Source organism: Phyllostomus hastatus, unplaced genomic scaffold, assembly GCF_019186645.2.
Source record: "Phyllostomus hastatus isolate PE091 unplaced genomic scaffold, TTU_PhHast_1.1 phas_contig_1, whole genome shotgun sequence".
Classification (NCBI taxonomy): Eukaryota; Metazoa; Chordata; class Mammalia; order Chiroptera; family Phyllostomidae; genus Phyllostomus; species Phyllostomus hastatus.
The window spans coordinates 27,016,441-27,040,314 of NW_025333498.1; the positions used below are offsets into that span (position 1 = coordinate 27,016,441).

The following is a 23,874-nucleotide window of genomic DNA, read 5'->3' on the forward strand; positions in this document are numbered from 1 at the left end:
GCAAATATATGTCTACACATAAAGTTACTATGTCTGTCTTTAGCTAGTTCCTAGGAGTGAAGGCAGAAGTTTCCTGCAGCTTGTATTTGAAACTATTAGCCATGCCTCCAAATATTTGTGGCATGGCCAGTGAGAGAGATAGGATCCCAGTAGAATAATTTTTGAACTAAAACATAAGAATACTCCATCAAAAATTTTATTTTGTGTTAAGTTGATCACCCAATCCTCATTTATAGGTAATTTATTGACTACACATTGCTAGAGATGGAATACAATACAATTTTGGTTAGATCCTTCTCAGAACAAGTCAAATTCTTATTAAAAAAATGTCACATCTGTGATTGTTTATTTACTGTAACATTTGCATAGTACTATTTAGAATCACTTGATGACCAGTTTTCTACGTTACTGTCACTAAAGAAAAAGAAAGTAAGTTCAAATTGCAGAAAAATAGAATGTTATTTATAAAACAAAATTTTTAAAAAGTGTCTCAACAATAAAGGTTTTTCAATATTGGAGTGAGTTTCCCAGGAAGTTTGTAAATATATCTTCACTTTAAAAGCCACAGTTTGTGGAGGAATTTGTGAGGTTTGGTATGAATAAGGAAAGAATAAGTTGGGTGATCCCCTCAATGTTTTTTATACACTCAAAATACAGCTCTTTAATTGTGATACTGGATGTGCCCCTAGGAGTACTGAAATAGTGTGACTGAAGTTGAACAAGCAGCTAGGAACTAGCTACAAAATTATCAAATTTTATTGGTAAATAACTTATTAACTGGTATTTATAAGTACCAGAGCTTAAAGGTAATTGGAATAAAATATAAAATAAAACATAAGTGTATAGTTATTAAATTTATTAGTCATTGTTTCCATTTCCCTTCTTGTACCCAAATATTTCTTGACAAACAAGACAAAAAAATGGATGAAGTATAAAGTTTCAGTGACAAGTCACTTTATCAACTCTGTAGATAAACCCTAAGATCGTATACTTATCTTTCCTCATTTATAAAAGAATAATTCTACCCATTTACCATAGACAAAGGTTTTAGGGAATAAACCTCTGAAATAAAGTGTTTTAAATATAAGTCCTGAAAATGCTTGCTAAAAAGACAGTAGAATTATTTTTTCAAGTTATTTTGAAAACTTCTTGAGCACAAGATTTTCTCTTGCTGATGAGGCTTTCTCAGTTTAGCTGCAGCCACATTTACTCTTGAGTAGAGTTGTATAATACTGATAAGAAATCACCTGTTCTATTTCCAGGCCTTGAAAGTGAACTCCACTTACATTAAAAGAGAATATTGTCTGAACTATTGTAAAATGTCCACTGAAAACAAATCACATAATCTTCTTGAGTCTGGGTCTAGAACCTAACATACTTGCAAGAACATAATTATTTAGAGTATATATTTTAAAAATAAAATTTAGTTAAGAGATTCACACTTAATAAAAATAGCTAATTTCTACCTCAGTATAATAAAGGCTCTGGGACTATAATAAACTATGGATGTGGATTTTTTTTAAATTGAAATTGTGTTATATTTATCAGCCACACAGAAATTTAAGTAAGTGAATTTTCAGAAGAGTCTGCATTTAGAAAAGAATCTGAAAAAGTGAATTAAAAATAAAAGTCTTAAATTAAGTAGTTTTTGTTTACTATGGCGTTTAGGCAAAAAGAGTTTGAAATATCATTCAATCACAGTAAAGGAGTCTAGATCTGAGACTGCATAGAAACTGGACTTGTTAGAGCTCATTAGGTCCCTTTTGCAATAGTTCATGGGCAGTGTTAGAAAACACAGTACCTTGCTTCAAGCCACTGCAAAATGGCTCACCACAGCCCGTATCTTATTTATTATCATGAAATTTCTGTACTTCATAATAACACCTCTAGTGAGCTTTAGTGCTTTTTAACCAAAAGTAACAATAAACAGAAAATATTTTTCTGATACCAGTGAAAAGCTCAACAAATAACATCTAAAAGAAAGTCTACCTCTACTACTTTTGAAATTATTGTAATTGGTTTAAAGATAGTTTTATTTCTATTTTTAAAAAATTGGGGGAAAAAAACGCCACCAAGACAGACTTCCATAATATGTCTGAATAGTACATGAAATTATATACGCTATGAGATGACCAGACATTCTGAAAACACCACTCAGCCAAATTCTAATGTCAACACAATTATATAATATGGTAGCCGTTGGTCCTATTTTTCACTTGCTGATACTACAAAGATAGTCCATTGAACTAAACAGTGGGGACTAACAATCTCTGACAAATCAGCAAGAGGAGACTGATCATTCTTTAGACTATTTCCTCTGAGATTTTGGTGCCATCACTTCTTTTGGTGTGAAACCTGAGACAAAACACCTTTAATGTTTAAATAGATATCTAAACAAGAAGAAAAAGAAAGGAGTTATTGCAACCCTGTGTTATCTAAAAGATGTGCTGTACACAACTGTAGTTAAGAAAGAAGGCCCAGATGTGTTCACGCATCTTGATAACAATAGAATTAAGGCCAAGTCATTTGTCACATTGTCAGACTAGCAGGTGGTTGTGCTTGGGGACATGGCTTTGACTCTTGAAATCAATTTTCACTTATACTTATGAAACTAGGTTGAGAAGTAATTATGTACCATAATTCTTAAGCTTTTTTGTCCAGAAAGGTGTCTATTGTGTGTCATTATATAAGATTTTTTATTTCTCTTCTTAGAGAACTTACTGTCATCTAGATTTTATCTCATGTTAATATAATTCTGGAAGAAACATCAGAGGTTTCTTTGGGAAGGGGACAAAAAGGAGCTAGGTGGCGTATCAGCAGATTTTATTCCTTTTTTTTTTGTAACATCATTTGTACTCTACCACCTTTGTAGCCAGAAGAGTTGTCAGTGCTTATTATCACAATATGATATAAAAACAGCTCACTTCTTTTGAAGTATCTCACTTCATTAACCAAATACTTACAGAATTTTCATTATTATTCATTTATTTGGGGATTTAGAGAGAAATTTTGCTCCAAGGACAAGAAGTTTTAAAAAATATTCCTCAGATACTCCTAATTTTGCCACACAAAGAAGTAAATAACTTGGCTAAGATAAAAAATAAACGTGCAAACATAAGCTGTGAAGCATAGAAAAAAGTGGCATGTCGAACCAGGGTGATTCCCGTTACCAGGGTCTGAGCAGGCAGAGTCCCTGGGTGAAGTTCTTGTCTAAAATTCCCATGGAAGCTGCAAGGCCAATGCTGATAAATCCCAATTTGGGATCCGGATATCTAAGCTATGTATTTTGAAAGTGTGTAAGCTCCATGGACCCAATTTACAGTATAAAGTTCCTGCTTACTGATGGGAAAAAATGTATGGGGTGTTCAAATAAAAACACAAGGAGCTTCCATTTGTTGGATATTATCTACAATCCTGTAAGACAGAAATTATAATGCACATTTACAGTGTACACTGATCCTTAGAGATTATATCAGTAACTTGACCGAGGTGACACACTGGTACAGACGCAGAATTCAGACATAAGTTTGTCTGTTCCACAGTGCTAGCAAATAACTGCTAATATAAAATATTGATAATACAGATAGTAGAAAGTTAACTTTTCTCCCAGAGGACTCTGTAATATTAACTCAAACTCTCCATTTATTCAAATATGAAAGAAATATACTTTTAAATTTGTGAAGGACAAAAAAATCTGTCTTCTTTATTGCACCCTGAAAAGTAAGAACCCAGCATTAACAAGGAAGACAGCTTTCCACACATCCCAAAACGAGCTCAGACTAGAGTCCAATTGTGATAAGCACATCTCAGCTACGCTGGTCCCTCTCACCTCAGGAGGGTTTCAGCACTAACTGAATTATAGGGCTCAGAGGAAACTGAGGAATGTCCTCTTCCCTTGGGACTACTATGACCCAGGGGAAGGAAATGCAGCACTTATTATAGTACTTTAGTAAAAATGCTTTTCTTGATATTTAGTGCCCTTTTCTACCAAGTCAGTGTGAATAGATATAGTGTGATAGTTATGTCATGAGCTATTTCTTTAATTAAAATGTGTTCTTAACTCATTTGGATGCACTTTGTGAAATAAACACCAACAATGAACAGATAAAATGACTCAATAATTGATTGGTAAACACCATGTAGCTATGGAATAATTATATGCCCTGTGAAATATGTAGTACTTATAGCTGACATTATTTAGGAAACCTAAGAAATGAACTTGTAATTTGTGCTTATCAGATTTCAAGTCCAAACAAGGAGATAAGTATCCTGTTATTATATGGAAGTGTCCTATCATTAGATACCTGGTCAATAATAATCATGTAATTAGTTACATATATCACAACACAAAGCAAAATACGTAATAGCACTAAGAAAGCAAAAACAACTTATTAATTTAACATATTTAAGAAACAAAAATGCATTTAAATAAAGTGTCTAATTCATGCTTGCAATCATCCAATGAATTTCCTAGATATCTGCCTGACTGGCTCCTTCTCATTACGCAGATCCTTCTCAGTGCTAAGGTCTGGTCCTCAGCAAGGCTGTCCTTCCTAAACTAGGCCCCATTCCAACCCACACTCCAAAACACCATCTATCAGATCGCTCTGTTTCATCATTATCATGGCACTTCCCATCTCTGAAATGATCTTATTTTTGTTTATTTTAAAAATATTTTAAAATATTTATCTTCTCAATAGATCATGAACTTGTTTCCCTTTATTAGAGAAGATACTTTGTCTACCAAATAACTGTCTCTATCAGAAAAGTGACCATGTATATCTGTTCAACACTCTAGTTCCCCTATGTGGCACTTGCTAACACACTAGTAGCCTGCTGACATGTTTGTTAGTGAGTGAATGATTTACCCATGATGTGCAAAGCACTGAGAGCATAAAACAAGATAGACAAGTTCTTTGTCCTCTAGTCTTCATGCCAAGGCACTGAATTAATATCACGCACATTTTCAGGTATTTTCCAAAATAGATAAAATTTTTAAAAATACTTAATTCAAACAAAGTTATCCTCAATGCTACCGTATTGTTTTAACCAGTTTCTTCCTACTTAGCTTCACAGGAACATGCATTGAGTTGTTTACCAACTGTTTCTTACCATGCGTATTTACCTTCACAGACAACAACATTAATCGGTCTTTTGAAGACAGCTCGACTCCTTCGTCTTGTGCGAGTGGCTCGGAAACTTGATCGGTATTCAGAATATGGCGCTGCTGTTCTAATGCTCCTAATGTGCATATTTGCCCTGATTGCTCACTGGCTGGCTTGCATTTGGTATGCGATTGGGAATGTAGAAAGGCCCTACCTGACTGACAAAATCGGATGGTTGGATTCCTTAGGACAGCAAATTGGAAAACGTTACAATGACAGTGACTCAAGTTCTGGGCCATCCATTAAAGACAAATACGTCACAGCACTTTATTTTACCTTCAGCAGTTTAACCAGTGTAGGATTCGGGAATGTATCACCTAACACCAATTCGGAAAAAATCTTTTCAATTTGTGTCATGTTGATTGGCTGTAAGTAGATTTCTCTTTTATCTATTAGGATCAAATAATATCACAAAATTGCTATCTCTAGAACATTTAGAGTAAGGCAAAGGAAAATTTATAGAAAATTGTAGAAATAATGGGATTAAATATTTGGGAACCATAGTCTATCAAATCTGATTCTCTCTATGAAGGGGAGACACCAAAGGTTTCCAGGACCTCAGGAAAGCAAGAGCCTAAAACTGGAATGACATGGGTCTTGGGATTCAGGAACGGAGACTTGCAGTTCACCTTTACCACTCTAAAAAAGTGTCCATAATGTGTTACCAGTGGGTATTTTCTATTTCCAGCTGAAGCCAGATTAGATTGGGAAAGATTAGTTTACATTATATTACTAGATGTGCTAGGTAGGTAGAAATATATATATCACCACCACAGATCATAATGTAAGTTAATCTTTTATGTATGTGTATACATATATATATATATGATTTGCATAATCTTATATATGTAGATACATATATTGGTATCATTGGCTACAAATTCCTTCCCCTGTGACACTATGTGAAGGCTTAAGTGACCTTTACCTGGTAGTTGGGTAATATCATGAGCATTATTTATAAGGAGACTCTTTGTCATAAGAAAAATGTTTGTATTAAACTAAATATGTTTTAATGTTAATATATTTTTTAAAACACACTGTGGAACCACTATAGATAACCTCGCTGATAGCAAGCAGCAATTGGCAAAAGCATGATGGATTTATAAATCTTTAAAATAGCATCTTTCTTATACTATGTATAAATTTTTAAAATAAACCCAGAGAGTTGGCTTTTAAATGTTAACATATTAACTAATGAAATGTGATTAAATAAGATTTATTTATGGCACTTAAATAGATTCACTAGTTTATTGTCCACTTTATTTAAAATTTACTTTTAATATATATGTCTTGGTATTTTTATTTTAGTGACATTTGAATAGGCTAAATCATGTTTAAATCTCTCTTAAGATATTCTTCAAATTCAGGCTTGGCCTTGGATATAAACACAGAAATGGCATTGCACCCAGAAGGAAATGGAAGTGGAGCTTACTGGAAAAAATAGAAAAGTTCGTTCCAGGGAGACTGAATTTCTCAGAGCAAACAGTCTGTGATTACGACTGTTAGTAAATACCCCTAATGTCTATGAGCTTTAGTGGCATAGGTAGCCAACAAAGAAAAGAAAAACAAGGTTTTTTATTATTTAAATATCTATGTAGAAAAAATACATAAACTTTTTAAAGAAATTAAACCCACATCTTAAAACTTAGAACTTTTAACAAAGAATTTTTAAAATGCCCGGAAGGTTAACCTGTTCATCACTTAGAAATCTTTACCACTTGTGAGAATTAAGTGAAGTACATAGTACTGTTTATTATGTGAATTATTTTACATTAAAGAAAACTCAGCTCTTTACTTGCCCTACACCTAATCTCTAATTCCTAAATCAGGAGATTATTGGTAGTTTTCATTCCTTTCTTTTTTCATTCTTTTTTTCTTTCTTTCTCTACTTTTGTTTTTTCTTAAAAATAAAAAACTACATTATTTCTATTGATTCTTTAGGAATGTGCCTCCTGAAGATGAATTTCTTATTCCATTGCCATTTTTTCCAGTGTTCTTATTTTAAGAAAAAAAAATTCTAGTTAATTGGGTAGAGTAAGAGACATCCACTTTCTACATTGCATTCTTTATATGAATAACAAACGTGGTTTTACAAACTGTAATCAAAATGAAATTATATAAAACTTAATGTCTCACAGGAAAAATTCCTGAAGAATTCTATCATGACAAATTAAGCCATGAGTAAAGAAAAAGGAAAATTAAGATTTAAAATTTAACAGTAATAGGAATGCCTCTTGTATTTGCTTAGACATTTGATGTATACAGTTGTCGATATGCATATTTCTATTTAGATCCTATTGTATTAGCAAATTATTTGGTTTTCTTTGGATTCTATTTCTCCAATAAGTACATAGTCCTAAGATCTATAAGTGACTTAATTTAAAGCAAAAGATAAAATACAATATCTAACCAGATAATGTAAAATACTGTATATGTACTAATCCTAATTATATCTTATATAGTCTAGTTTATATCAGGTTGAACTCTCTCATCTTCTTTGAGCTTCCTTAAATATAATATTCTTTTTAAAAGAAAAATTTGAAGCTACGTTGTAAAAACAAAACAATCAACTATCCTTGTTATGGAGATACAATTCAAGCAAACTAAAAATTAAACATTAGAAGCTATTATCTAACTAAATGCAAACAACTCAAATATTTATAGATACACTTTTCAAAGCTTCTGTTTGCAAAGACAGTTGCCAATTGTACTTATGAATGTGTACAGAGAACAGTGATTAGAAAATACATACAATTCAAAATGAAAATATAGAAAATTTAAGCAGCCATTAAAAAGTATAAATGTAAATTATGCTCACATATTTATACCTATGTACTCTAATATATAAATTTATATCTTTATTCAACTATTATAAATATAACAGATGCTTAATTTTAAAAACACATAAACCAGTAAACAAATGCAAGTATATTTCATCTATGACCTACTTGAAAAACATGTTGAGAGAATTTCTTGTTTTTATAGCATGTAAAAAAATGTTACTGGATGTCTTCTTCTGGCCATGATGGAATAACTAGAACCTTACCATACTCCTAAGTATATTTTTAAATAATATAAAACTAAATAAAATATATAAGTTAACTGATTTTAGACATCAGAAATCAAATAATAGGGGATTTGATCCCTGAAAGAAGGAAAACAAACAAAATGGGCCTCATATTATCCTAAGCTTTCTCTCTGGAGGCACTTGTTCTGCACCACAGTGAAAGGACAAGCAACCTGACCTAAAACAGTAGTCACTGAGCTAAGACAACCAGACAACAGGCAGCTATGGCAAAAAAAAAAAAAAAATCCAGAAATCTGTATAGGTGTTCCCTCGAGTCTACTGATGAAAAGTAAGTCACAAACACATAAGGTAACACTATGCAAGTCCTGGCAAATAAATTACCGAAGTACTATAACCTGGACAATTTCCACCAGGACAGTGGAAAGCCCTCATTGAACATTAGCATTCAACTGAAATCTCAGAAAAATATTGCCATACTATTAGGGCTTGGCTAGTCCTAACAAAGGCTAAACTATAAGCCTCAAAAAGAGCAAGCTGAACAGCTTGCAAGATCAACATCCAATATTTTTAAAGGAAGACAAAGAATATAAAGAAATGAACAGTTAAATTTGTAATGCCCATAATCCATTAAAAGATTAATAGACATGCTAAGAAACAAAACATGTAACCCATAGTAGGAGAAAAAAACCTTTTTAACATACAGCTGGAGATGACAGAGATGATGGAAGTAGCAGACAGTACCAAGTACTTAAACAAATGTATATGTGGATTCCCAGAAAATGGAAGAAGAAAGTAGAAAAAATGTAAGAAATGTCTGAAATTGTTCCAAAATTAATAAAAATTATAAACCATAGAGCTAAGAAGTTCAGGGCCTTCCAAAAAGACAAAACCCACATACATGCACATGTTCACACACCAAAATGTATTATAATCAATATACTGAAATCTAATGATAAAGTGGAAAAAAACCTTTAAAACATTAGAGTGGAAAAATAAAGACAATCATGTATAGAAGAAAAACATCAGGTTAATAGCAGATTTCTTATTAGAAACAATGCAAATCAAAAGACTAGAGAGATTGGAGAGTGATGTCACAGGAATGAAGGCAGGAGAGATACCTTGGGTCTCTCCCCTTGAAGTTTTGATAATACAAACAGCTATAACTCATCAAAGGATTCTCTATTCAATGCACAAAAATGCCTGAAAGACACTTGCATTGAAACATCTAAAGGCAGGCAAATGGGAGCAAAAGAGGGAGTGAGAAGGGAGAAGGGCTTAGACCATCACAGACAAAGCCCCTGCAGTCAGGAGTTCACAGCAAGGCTCAGCTGAGAGAGGGGAGGAATCCAGCTGTGGCTTTCACTCTATTCTTCCCAAAGGAGCTAAGCAATTTGGAGGGCATTCCAGCAGGAGGGAGCAGTACGAGCTGTGTCTAAGGCCAGAGACCTGGACAAATATATACATAGCACGGGGTGCAGCCCCATTATCGGGTAGTCACCATTCCAGACAGGGACACAAAGCTACAGAGCCCTTCCACCCTGTAGCCTCTCAACTCTCACTCCCCTCACACTTGGTGTTTGGGATATGAAACACATTATCTGCAAGCCTGAGAAATAGTACATAAGCACTGTTTAGCTTGAGCAAGAGATTCACTCTGTGACCCATACTGGGGTCTGGGTGCAGGGGATAGTCTCTGGAGGTATGACATCACCATTGTGGAGAGGGCAAACAACAAAGTAGCTGGCCAGTTCCCATAGCCCACCCCACACCCACATATCAAGGCTAAACTGACGGCAGCATCTAGCTGAGGAAGACAACACTGGAATGTCACAGAGCTAAAAAAAACTTGCATTTAGCACCACCTGCTAGAGAAGTGCCACTCATACACAGATGCTTAGACAGAGAAAGAATCCATCAAATACCATGAATAAGCAAGGTAGTAAGAGAACCCAGAAAAAAAATTTTAAATCTCTAAGAAACAAAGACAGGAAAATATGATATTAATGCAGAGAATTCAAGATTGCAGTTCTAACAATACTCAACTGGATGCTAGAAAATACAGACAGGCAATTTAATGTTCTCAGAAAAGAAATCAATTAACAAAACAAGTACTTACCAAAGAGATTGAAATTTTGAAAAAGGACCAAACAGAAATTCTGGAGATGAAGAACTCAACAAAAGTGATCAAGAATGAACTAGTAGGAATAGGAAATAAAGCTGACTGGATGGAGGAAAGATTGGTGTTATCCAAGATAGAAATACAGAAATGACATAGAGGGATGAAAAGAAAGAGTTGAGCATAAAAAAATGAAAGAACTCTACAAGAACTATTCGACTCCATCAGAAAGAACAATACAAGAATAATAGGAACACCAGAATTAGAAAAGAGGGAGAAGGGAATGGAGAGCCTATTGAAACAAAGAGTTGATGAACACTTCCCAAACCTATGGAAAGAGCTAGACCCTCAAACCCAAGAAGCAAACAGAACACCTGGTTACTGCAATCCAAAGAGGCCTTCTACGAGGCACATTGTATTAAAAGTGTCAAAAATTAATGACAAAGAACTCTCAAGGAAGCCAGGGAAAAGAAGAAAGGAACCTATAAAGGAAAGCCCATTAATTTCTCATCAGAAATTCTACAAGCCAGAAGAGAATAGAACCAAATATTCAAACTACTGAAGGAGAAAAACTATCAGCCAAGAGTAATATATTCAGCAAAGTTATCCTGTAAATATGAAGGAGATATAGAGAATTTTCCAGACATGAATAAGCTGAGGAAACCTATCACCAGAAGATCTCAATTGCAGTAAATATTTAAGGAGATTATTTACCTGAAACAAAAACCAAAATGTTATAAAACTCTGAGTATGATAACCAGCAAACATACAGCATAAAAAAGTATAATTTCTGACAACAAAAACATAAAATGGGTAGGAATAAAGATCTGAATTTGCAAAGGAGATGGAGATCAGATGCATTCAAAAGAAAAAAGACTATTGTATATGTGAAAATTTCTTTTTCATAAACCTAATGGTAAACACACACACACACAAATCCAAAACTGAGACACATAGCTTAAAAATAAAAGAAAAGAGAGAAAAGAAACACTGCCAAACAAAACAACAGACAAAACACAAAGGAAAAGAACGAATGGAGACACAGAGCTACCAGAAAACAAAAGATAAAATGGTTATGGCATCATGCATCAATAATTACCCTAAATGTAAATGGACCGAATTCACCAATAAAAAAAGCACAAGGTAGCAGACTGGGTAACAAACAAAAACAAAAAACAATCATATACTGCTTTGAGGAGACATATCTAAGCTGCAAAGACAAAGTTAAACTCAAAAATAAAAAGGTGAAAAGTGATTCCCAAAGTAAATAACATCCACAGAAAAGCAAGTGTAGCCATATATACATCTGAAAATGTTGATTTTAAGATAACAAAAGAAACAAAAAAATACATTTTACAATAATAAAAAAGACACTACATCAAGATTATGTAACACTTCTTAATATATATGCACCCAATCATGGACTATAAAAATATATAAGGCAACTACTATTAGAACTAAAAGGAGAACAGACAAAAATGCAATCATAGTTGGGGACCTTAATACTCCATCAACAGCTCTAGGTAGATCATCCAAACAGAAAATCAATAAGGAAGTATTTGCATGTTCCGGCCAAGATGGAAGCATAGCTAGAAATGCTTAGCTTCCTCATACAACCAAAAGAAGGATAATGACCAATTTAAAAACAAAACAAAACAATCAGAACCATCAGAAAATCAAACTGCATGGAACTCCCACAACCAAGGAGTTAAAGACACATTCATCTAAACTGGTAGGAGGGATGGAGATGGCAACCAGGCTAAAAGGACCTGCAGCAAGGTAACAGACCACCAGTGAGGCAGGCGCTGGCTGACTGGGAAACCAAAGACTCCAAACCTCTAGCTGTAAAACTTGTAGGGGTTGCAAAGGCAGAAGAAACTTCCAGTCTCACAGGAGAATCCATCGGAATGGTCCACAGGATACTGGAATGTACAAAAACCCACCCACCTGGAAATCAGCACATGAAAGGGCACAATCTGCTCATGGGAGGCTGGGGAAGTGACAGAAGTTGAGTGAGACAGGAGCAAGTAACATTGTTCCATCTATGACTCCTGCCCCACAGAGAGTGTCACAACACAGCAAAGAGGGTTGCCCTGCCCTGGTGAATACCTAAGGCTCTGCACCTTACTACACAACAGGTGTGCCAAGACAAAGAAATATGGCCCAAATGAAAGAACTGATCAAAACTCAAAAAAAAAAACAAAACTAAGTGATGAAGAGAAAGACAACCTATCAGATGCAGAGTTCAAAACACTGGTAATCAAGATGTTCACAAAAATGACTGAGTTTGGTCACAAAATGAAAGCTACACAAAGTGAAATAAAGGAAAATATACTGGGAACCATCATTGAAGGGAAGGAAACAGGAATTCAAATCAATGATTTGGAACAAAGGGAAGAAATAAACATTCAATGAGAACAGAATGAAGAAACAAGAATTTAAAAAAATGAGGGAAGCTAAGGAACCTCTGGGATTACTTTAAGCATTCCAACATCTGAATCATAGAGGTGCCAGAAGGAGAAGAGAAAGAGCAAGCAATTGAAAACTTATTTGAACAAATAATGACGGAGAACTTCCCTAATCTGGCAAAGGAAGTAGACTTCTGGAAAGTCCAGAAATCTCAAAGAATCTCAAAGAAGTTGGACCCAAGGAGGAGCACACCAAGGCACATCATAATTAAGTTACCCAAGATTAAGATTAGGAAAGAATCTTAAAAGCAGCAAAAGGAAAGGAGAGAGTCACCTGCAAAGGAGTTCCCATCAGACTGTCAGCTGATTTCTCAAAAGAAATCTTACAGGCAAGAAGGGACTGGAAAGAAGTATTTGAAGTCATGAAAGACATGGACCTACATCCAAGATTACCAGCAAAGCTATCATTTAGAATGGAATGGCAGATAAAATGCTTCCCAGATAAGGTCAAATTAAAGGAGTTTATTGTCACCAAACCCTTATTATATGAAATGTTAAAGGGACTTATCTAAGAAACAGAAGAAGATCCAAAACTATGAATAGTAAATGACAATAAACTCACAACTATCATCAACTGAACCTAAAAAACAAAAACTAAGTAAACAGCTAGAACAGGAACAGAATCACAGAAATGGAGATCACATGGAAGGTTATCAGTGGGGAGGAGGAGGAGAGAGAATAGGGGTAAAAGGTACAGGGAATAAGAAGCATAATTGGTAGGCACAAAATAGATAGTGGGAGGTTAAGAATAGTATAGGAAATGGAGAAGCCAAAGAACTTATATGTACAATCCAGAGACATAAACTAAGGGGGAGGGAATGCTGGAGTGTAATGGGTGCAGGGTGGAGGGGGAGAAAAGGGAGAAAATATGGGACAACTGTAATAGCATAATCAATAAAACTTACTTAAAAAAGTATTTGCCTTATATGACACATTAAACCAAATGGACATAGTTGACATTTACAGAGCATCTCATCTCTGAACATCAGATTATACTTCTTCAGGGCACATGGAAAATTCTCAGGGATAGACCATATGTTGGGTCATGAAACTAGCCTCATCAAATTCAAGAAGATTGAAATTAAACAAAGCATATTCTTTAACCACAGTGCTTTGAAATTATAAATCAACTGCAAAAAGGAAGTAAAGAAACCCATAAATGTGTGAAGATAAAACAACATACTTCTAAAAAGTGACTGGGTCAAAGAAGAAATAGTATGTGAGATCAAAAGATATATAGAGATAAATGAGAATGACAGTTCAACATATCAAAACTCTGGAATGCAGCAAAAGCAGTATTAAGGGGGAAGTTTATGTCATTAGTAGCCTATCTCAAGAAGCAAGAGAAATCCCAAGTAAACAATCTAACATTACATCATAAAGAGCTAGAAAAAAAAGAACAAAAGCAACCCAAAGTCATCAGAAGAAAGGAAATAATAAAAATTATAGCAGAATTGAGTGAAACAGAGAGCAAAAAGATTTTATAAAAAAAATCAATACAAAAAAGAGCTGATTCTTCAAAAAGATTAATAGAATTGGCAAACTCTTGGCTAGACTCACTAAGGAAAAGAGAAAAACTCATACAAACAAAATGATAAATGAAAGAGAAGCAACAATGGACTTCACAGAGATACAAAGTGTCATACTACAATACTATGAGAGTGTATGTTACAATTTCAACAACCTAGGAGAAAGGGGTAAGTTCCTAGGAAAATATAACCATCCCAGACTGAATAATGAAGAATTGGAAACTCTAAATAGGCCTATAAACACTGAGGAAATTAAAGCAACCATCAAAACCTCCCCCCAAAATAAAAGTCCAGGACCAGATGGCTTCACTAATGAAATATACCAAACATTCAAAGATTTGATACCTGTTTCTCAAACCATTCCAAAAAATTGAAGGGGAAGCAATACATTCTAACAAATTTCATGAGGCCAACATATCCTGATATGAAAACTTGGCAAGGATAACACAAGAAATAAAGCTACAGAAAAATATCTCTGATGAATAGAGTTGTGAAAAATCCTAAACAAAATACTGGCAAATTAAGTACAATACTACATATGCATATGCAATAACACATGCAAATTAACCAATGTAATACACCTCATCTATGTAAGAAAGAGTAAACATCATATAATCTTATCAATAGATGCAGAAAAGAATTTGATAAGATATAACATCCACTTATGATTAAATACTAAAACAATGAGTTATTGTGTCGAGGAAGGTTCCCCAACATAATAAAAGCCATATATGAAACTCTCAGCCTATATCACACTCAATGGTGAAAAACTAAAGTTTTCCTCTAAAATCAGGAACAAGACAATGATGCCCTCTCTTACCAATCTTATTCAACGTAATTCTGGAAGTTCTGCCAAAGAAATCAAGCAAGAGAAAGAAAGAAAAGGCATCCAAATGGGGAAGGAAGAAGTAAAAGTGTCACATTTTGCCAAGGATGTGAGTCCGTATAAAGATAATCCTAAAGACTAAAAAAAACTGTTAGAAAAAATAAAAAACTATTAAAACAAAAAAACTATTAGAAACAATAAACAAATACAGTAAAGTTGCAGGATATGAAATCCATGTACAAAAATCCACTGCTTTCCTATATACTAACAATGAAATTTCAGAAACTTCAGAAATTGACAAAAACAATTTCTTTTGCAATTGCAACCAAAAGAATAAAATACCTAGGAATAAACTTTAGAAAAGGATGTAAAGGAGCTATATGCTGAAAACTACAAAGCATTATTAATAAAGATTGAAAAAGACACAATGAAATGGAAAGATATTTCATGTTCATGGATTGCAAGAAACAGCACAGTTAAAATGGCCATATTACTCAAAGCAATATATAGATTTAATGCAGTCCCCATCAAAATCCCAGTGCCATTAAAAAAAAATAGAACAAAAAATCATCAGATTTGTACAGAACCAAAAAATAACAAAAAACAAACAAAAAACCTGAATAGTCAAACCAATCTTGAGAAAAAAGAACAAAGCTGGGAAGATGACACTATCTGACTTCAAAGTGTGCTATAGAGCTACAATGATCAAAATAGCATGGTATTGATGGGAAAACAGACAAACAGACCAATGGAAGAGAGTTGACAGCTCAGAAATAAAATCACATGTATATGGGCAAATAATGTTTGACAAAGGATTAAAAAACAAACAATAAAGAAAAGAAAGCCTCCAATAATGGTGCTGGCACATTGGAAAACCATGCGCAAAAGATAAAATCAGACCACAGTTTTTCCTCATGTACTAAAATTAATTCCAACTGAATCAAAGACCTAAGTGAGTATAAGATCTGAATCAATAAATCACATAGAAGAAAACATAGGTACTAAACTTATGGACCTTGGTTGTAGAGAACATTTTATGAATTTGAACCCAAAGATAAGGGAAGTAAAGGCAAAAATAAATGGAACTATATCAAACTAAAAAGCTTCTGCATAGCAAAAGAACCTGTCAACAAAACAAAACAAGAAGCGACTGAATAGAAGGTGATAATAGCAAATAGTAGCTCCAACAAGTTTTGTCCAAAATATATAAGAACTTGTACAACTCGACATCAAACAATCCTATCTAAAAAAAAGGGGGGGGGCAGAGGACCTGAACAGACATCTCTCCCAAGAAGACATAAAAATGGCCAACAGATACATAAAAAGATGTTCAAATTTACTGGCTAGTAGAGAAATGCAAATCAAAACTAAAATTAGATAGCACCTCACACCTGTTAGAATGGCTATTATCAACAAAACAGGTAATAACAAGTGTTGGAGATGTTGTGGGAAAAAAGGAACCCTAATTCACTGCATAGTAAACTGCTATAGTCACTATGGAAAACCACTGGCAGTTCTTCAAAAAATTAATAATAGAGTTACCATATGACAATCCATCTCTGAATAGCTTGAAAACATTTACTCACAAAGATATATGCAGTCCTATGTTTATTGCAACATTATTCACAGTAATTGGATAAAAAGGAATTGAATAAAGATGTGATACATGTATATGAGGGGCAAGCCCCCAAAATGGAATTTATTCATTAAAAATTTGTGCATTGATTTGTACATGTTTAAACTTCAGTCACCTTCAAAGTACTCTCCATTTGACTCAATACACTTATCAAGACATTTTTTTCACCACTCAAAACAGTTTTTGAACTCATGACTTTTAGCCATTCTAGTGTTTTTTCTTTCTCCTCTTTCACCTTGGCAAAACATTTCCCTTTGAGGACTTTTTTTTCATCCAGGGAAACAAAAGAATGTTGCTCGGGGTGAGATCAGCTGACTAGGGAGGGTATGACATGGGATCATGCTGGTTTTGGTCAAAAACTGCTGAACACTCAGTGCAGTGTGGGCAGTAAATCACCTGGTAACTCACCCATCATGAAATATGCAAACATATTGTCTTCAAAAAAAATTCACTGAAGCCAAATGCAGCCTCTCACAACAATGCCCACTGGTACACTGATACAGATGGGTTCCTAGAACACTCACTAGGGGAAGCCTGTACTACACAGGGCTCACCCTCCAGAAGATAATTCTGGTGTTTCAGTTCTTCCTGCATATGGTGGAATACTACTCAGCCATTAAAAAGATGAAATTCTGTCATCTGAGACAACATAAATAGACATTGAGAATATTATGCTAAGCAAATGTCAGTCAGAAAAAGCTAAGAACTATGTGATTTCACTCACATGTGGAATATGAAATCATAACTCACAGATACAGACAACAGTAGTGTGGTTACCAGAGGTTAGAGTGGGGAGCAGTAGTGTAGGGAACAGGGGGCCAAAAATTGATGAAGGAAGATGATTTGACTTTGGGTGGTGGGCACACATGTAATGTATCAATTATGTATCATAAAATGTAGTCTTGGAAACTATATGACCTTATTAAACAATGTCACCCCAATAAATGTATCAAAATAAAAGACAATGGAATTACACCTTTAAAGTACTTAGAGAAAAACAAAATCTTAACATGGAAATTTCTGTTCATTTAAACTCTCTCAAAAATGATAAACAAAACCTGACATAATTCATTATGAGCAGACTACGAGAAATTATAAAATTCTTTAAGTGAAAGGAAAATGATGCCAGATAAAAATTTAGATCAATAAAAAGGAATGAAGAACTAGAAATGTTTAATTTGTGGGTAGATATAAAATGTTTTGTATCATTTTAAAAGTCTTCAAAATAAGTATTTATATCAAAATTAATGACACTGAATTTGTAGGTTTTATAACATATGTAGAATTAAAAACGTGACAATGGTAGTACAAAAATGGGAAGGGGACCTGGAAGCATATTATTAAAAATTTCTACACTATACATGAAATTGTATTACTTTATTTAAGATAGATAGTGATTAAGTTAAAACTGCATATGTAAACCCTAAAACCCAGCTGATGAGCCAACAGGGAAAACAAAATTAAGCAATAAAAAATAATAAATCCAAAAGACAGCAGGAAAAAATTTTAAGAAAGGGACTATAGAAAACAAATAGCAAGATGCTAGATTTAAACCCAATCAATATATTCATAATTCTATTAAATATAAGTGATCTAAGCCCTCATTGAACAACAGAAATTGTCAGGTTCTATTTTTTAAAGTTTCAATCATACAGTGTTTAAAGAAAACACTTAAAATATAAAGACATAGGTAAAATATTTTTTTAAATGTTCATACAAATATTAATCATGACAAAAGTCTAAAAAAATGAATTTCAAAGTAGACTTCATGAAAAGGACTATTACCAAAGATAAAGTAAGTGCCATAATCCTAAATATATATGCCCCCAATTACAGAACTTTACCTTAAATCGAGTAAAAACTGACAGATCCTAAAGTAGAAATACACAATTTTACAAGACAAATCCAGAGATCCTTGGCAATTACAGTACTCCTCTCTCAGCACTTAATAAAATAAGTAGACAGAAAATCAGTAAAGATATAAAAGACTTGAACAGTGCTATCAATTATCTTGACATGTGGACAGTTATAGAATTACAGCAGAATATACATGCTTTTCTAGTGTAGATAGAACACTGTACAGGACAGACCCTATGCTGGATTATAAAACAAGAACCAAGATCATATTCTGGACCCAAAAAGAAATTGTAATACATTTAAAAGTATTCAATCCTACAGGGTATTTCTTTGAACACAAGAGAAATTAGAGAAAAAATAGTAAAAAAAAAAAAGGTTAAAGACAAGAAACAACAATAGATATTTGAAAAATCCCCAAATACTTGGAAATGAAGTAACACACTCCAAATAACCTAATATTCATAGAAAAATCATGTGGAAACTTAGGAAATAGTTTAAACTGAATTAAAAGGAAAATAAAACATCACAATTGGTAAGAGGTAGCTAAAACAGTGATCAGTGTGAAACCTATAGCTTTAAATGTTTTTACGAAAAAGAGAAAGTTCTAAAATCCAAAACTTAAGTTTCTATCTTAAAAAGCTACTAAATGACAAGAAAAGTAAGACTAATAATAGTGGTAAGAAAGAAATAAGAAACAACAAAAATATTAAAATATGAAACATGCAAACAGTAGAGAAAATTAATGGAAGAAAATTCTGGCTCTTTTAAAAGACCAATATAATTGATAAACCACCAGTTAGAATGAAGAGGGAGAAGTCGTAAGTTATTAAGGCCTTTATGATAAAAATGAAATTACTACAAGTTCTAAAGACATTAGGATAATAAAATAACATAATGAATTACTTTATAATAAAAATATAACAGTTTGATAAAATGGACAAATAATTTGTATAATACAATTTACTTAAACTGAAACATACAAAAAAATCCTGAGCCATAAAATAAACATTGATAAATTTGAAATTAGTAACTTCAACATTTTCAAAGGACACTGTTAAGGAGCAAGCAAGTAGTAGACCAAAAAAAAAATTCTCAATACTTATATACAGAAACAGACTTGTATCCAGAATATATAAAGAATTCGTACAACTCTATAATAAGAAGGCACCTCAATTTAAAAATGAGCAAAAGATTTATACAAACATTTCACAAATTAAGCTATGTGAATGGCCAATACATACATGAAACAATGTTATTATTTGCCAGGGAAGCACAAAGTAAAACCCTAACGAGATATTACATGCCCACTACAATGGTTCAAAGGAAAGACCGGTGGTACAAAATTTGGAAAGATGGTGGAACCACTGTTATCGTCGTATGTTGCTGAGCAGAGTGTAACAATTTTAAGAAACAGTTTAGCAGTTTCCTATAAAGTTAAACATTCCATACAACTCAGCAATTCCATTTTTAGGATTCTAAAAGGGAAATGAAAATGTATGCCTAACAAACATTCATGGTAGTTTTATTCTTAATAGCCAAAACTTAGAAACAATGAGATTTCTATCTATAGAAGAGAGAAATTCTGGTATAGCCATATAATGCAAATATACTCAGTGATTAAAAAAAACAATAAATTACACACAAACAACAAAATGAAACTCAAAAACATAATGTTGAGCAAAATTAACATTCACATCTTGCTTCTATTTGTATTAAATTTCAGGAAAGGAAAATTAAACTTCAATGACCTAAAGGACCCCAGTGACTGTCTAGGGCCTGAAATGAGCAGACAAACAAGCAGAGACATTTAGGCAGTATTTGGGGGTGATGGAAATGTTTTATGTATTGACTGTTGTTTCACTTGTCAAAACTAACTGAACTATACACTTAAAAGAGATTAATTTTACTATATGTAAATTACATATCAATAAAATTTTAAGTTTACAATTTTTTTTAAGTTTGTGTAATTTGGAGAAATGCAAGTGCATTTGCCCTCTCAGCATGTTTCAGCTACTGCCCAGTGGCCAACTATATTCATCAGTCTGGTTAGTGTATCAGTTTTGGGCTGTAGAATGCTAAAGGAATAGTTTTGATAAGGTTTCTTTATACAATATCTAAACCTAAAGTAAATCATTATGATGAAATAGGAATCCCCTATTATGGAAAACTAGATAAAAGGGTGAGTTAGGGAAAAATGCCTGTAAATAGTACTCCAATGTGCTTTTGACTCATATTCTATGTCAGATGATGGGCATTAACTAATTGTGTACAGAATATAGTCATTTTGTGCTTCTCTCTTGCTGGCAGCCTTTAGCTCTATTTGCTTTCTTAAAAAAATAGAAAAAAACTATGCCTTTATTATAATTTAACCAGCCACCAGCATAGAATTTCTTAAGAGAAATACAGGTCATTCAATTATTCAACTATGTATTTATAATCTAGATTTTACCATTTTGTCAATGAATGGAAATACCTATTTATGACCCAAACTATGTTTTGGTTCATTTTAGAGTGATATGGGTATAAAAAACCTCAGTATTTATTAAATTTGAAATAAGAGTCTTTTCCTTGACTCTTCAAGTAATTATGTGGTTTAGGTGAAATGACTAGCATTGATTATGTGGCCTCTAATTAAATCAAGTGAATTAAACCTGTACTATTTCCTGAGCAGATGGTAGGTACTTTGGAATCAATTTCAGGCAAATATCACTAACTCCTTTCTTAATCAACTGTTCATTTACTAAAGTTAGGCTCATGTTTTTTATTCCTGTGGAGGATACAGCCTAAACAGTTTGTCTACCTTACTAGACATAGTGTCTTTCACACATCCCAATTCAGACTCACTACAGATGGCCCTGACTTTCACCCTTTAAATAGATAGAAACAGCCCTGTCTGGTGTGGCTCAGTGGATTGAGTGCCAGTCTGTAAAACGAGGGGTCACCAGTTAGATTCCCAGTCAGGAAACAAGCCTGGGTTTCAGGCCAGGTTCCCAGTATGGGGCCACATGAGAGGCAACCACACATTGATGTTTCTTTCCCTCTTTCACCCTCCTTCCCTTCTCTCTAAAAAAAATAAATAAATAAATAAAATCTTTAGTAAATAAAAAGATAGATGGATAGATGGATAGATAGATAGATAGATAGATAGATAGATAGATAGATAGATAGATAGATAGATAGATAAAAGCAAAGGGACACCCATTCCTCTGGGACACTCTCTTACTAAGGACACTTGTGGTAAGTAAGGACCATGTTAACCAAGAGACAAAGATAAGATGGAAAAGAAAGGAAATGCCCAAGAAGATAGGTCATTTTAAAATACTGTGAACTTGGCCAAAATCTACTTTAAAAACGATTACACGGTTTATTGATACAATGTTTTATAAAATGTGTTTGGAAAACAATGTGTTGGTTGAATATAGTTGAATCAAACACTTCAAACTGTTCTTTTTTCCCACCTGCTTCATATATTGCAGTTCCAGTGCCATAAACACAACTACTGTTACTCTAATGTTCTGACACACAACCAAAGATAAAGGTAGAGAGAGACCATGTGTCGTGATGTGACTTTCTATAGAGAGGATAGCACTTTTTAGGATTATCTGCAACTAAATACAAATATAGTAAGAAAAAGAAGATGGCTTAAAAACCTTATGTTAAATTACAAAGATTTAGCCTAGGAAGTACTGAAAGATATCCCACCCAAGTACTGAGTATATAAAAAGAGTTGTATAGAAGTTTCCTTTCCTTAGATGAAATAACAAAGATGTAGTTTATTTTTCCCTGCAAAAATAAAATAATATTCTCCTATTCTAAATTAGAGATATATGTGTCATGCAAAAATACTATAAAATGAATTTTAATACATTAAAAATGTATATAAATACTCTTAGGAAAGTATGAATTCTTTAAAATAATTTTTCATTCTTCAGCAAATCCAAATATTCAAAATAATTTTAAGACTTATAGTAGATTTTTTAAAATATTTTAAAATTAGGTTTGAGGCTGAGAGGCAGAGATGTCACAATTTAAAAATTAACATTTGAACTCCAGTTCCAGAAAACATATCTATGGTAACCCCATGACATACCTTCTTATTACATTACAAACAAAATATTCTAAATGCATTTTATCTCTAATCAGCAATCTGGTTACAAGTTGATATGGTAAACAATCTGAATTTTTACTTTAATTTAGAATCAATGGTGAATTTAGACAATTTTCCCCTCCAGAATTATCATCAAAACTATAAAATTTACAATTGTATTGGCTTAATTTTTTTTCCTCAATGGGCCAATGGTAAATCCTCATACCTGGATTGAAATAATAAAAAATCAACATACTTGAGATTCTGACAAGGTGCCCAAGTGCAATCTTCCCCCATAACTTTGTTTTTTATCCAATCTAGCACTAATGTATGCAAGCATTTTTGGAAATGTATCTGCAATTATCCAAAGACTCTACTCGGGAACTGCCAGGTACCACATGCAGATGCTGCGAGTAAAAGAGTTCATTCGCTTTCACCAAATTCCCAACCCTCTGAGGCAACGGCTCGAAGAGTATTTCCAGCATGCGTGGACGTACACCAATGGCATTGACATGAACATGGTATGTATTTCTGTTTCCAAAAAGGAAGTACCATAGCATTTTAGCTACAGCCAAAAGGAAAAGCCAGTCTCACCAGCTTTGAACCCCTTGCTTTTGTTTTCCTTTCTCAGATATTTATTTTCTCCCCTGGAGGTAGTCTCTCATTCTCAATTCATGGCATTGCATGATGCTATAGTCTAGTTATACTGTGTGGCAAAGGCATTATAACACGATGCAAACTGGTATAGCTGTGTGCAGCAGAGTTCCCCCTTCTGGTCGGACAGCATTGCTCAGCTGGGGCTTGGGCTTTCACCAGATGGCCTAGCTACCAGCACCCCCAAAAAACAGTTGGACCCATTGCATTAAGCTTTGGCAAGTAACAGTAATAACTATGATGACCCCAAACAGAGATCCAAGGTTAAGAATCTTTAAAAGAATAAGACATTTTGAGAATTTATAGAAGCATTTAGGGAATTTAAGTATGTCATAAACACTTTACAATAAGAAGTTTCATATTTATGGTATGAAAAATTTTCTGTTTTAAAAAATCAACTGTGCCCTTTTATTGTATCTATTTTAATGTATCTTTCCTTTCAAAGGGGAATGTTGATTCCTTCATAACTTTTAAGCATATTGAACACCAACAATCACTTCTTATAATT

The 23,874-nt window shown here is 33.5% G+C and overlaps 1 protein-coding gene across 1 annotated transcript in view; it reads left to right on the forward strand.

Moving 5' to 3' along the window:
* KCNH7 (potassium voltage-gated channel subfamily H member 7) overlaps positions 1-23,874 on the forward strand; it is a 476,729-nt gene that overhangs the window by 397,663 nt on the left and 55,192 nt on the right. The window contains exons 8-9 of the mRNA XM_045819059.1: positions 5,134-5,533; positions 23,034-23,233. Of these exons, the coding sequence (XP_045675015.1) occupies positions 5,134-5,533; positions 23,034-23,233 (600 nt within the window). The remainder of the gene's footprint in view (positions 1-5,133; positions 5,534-23,033; positions 23,234-23,874) is intronic.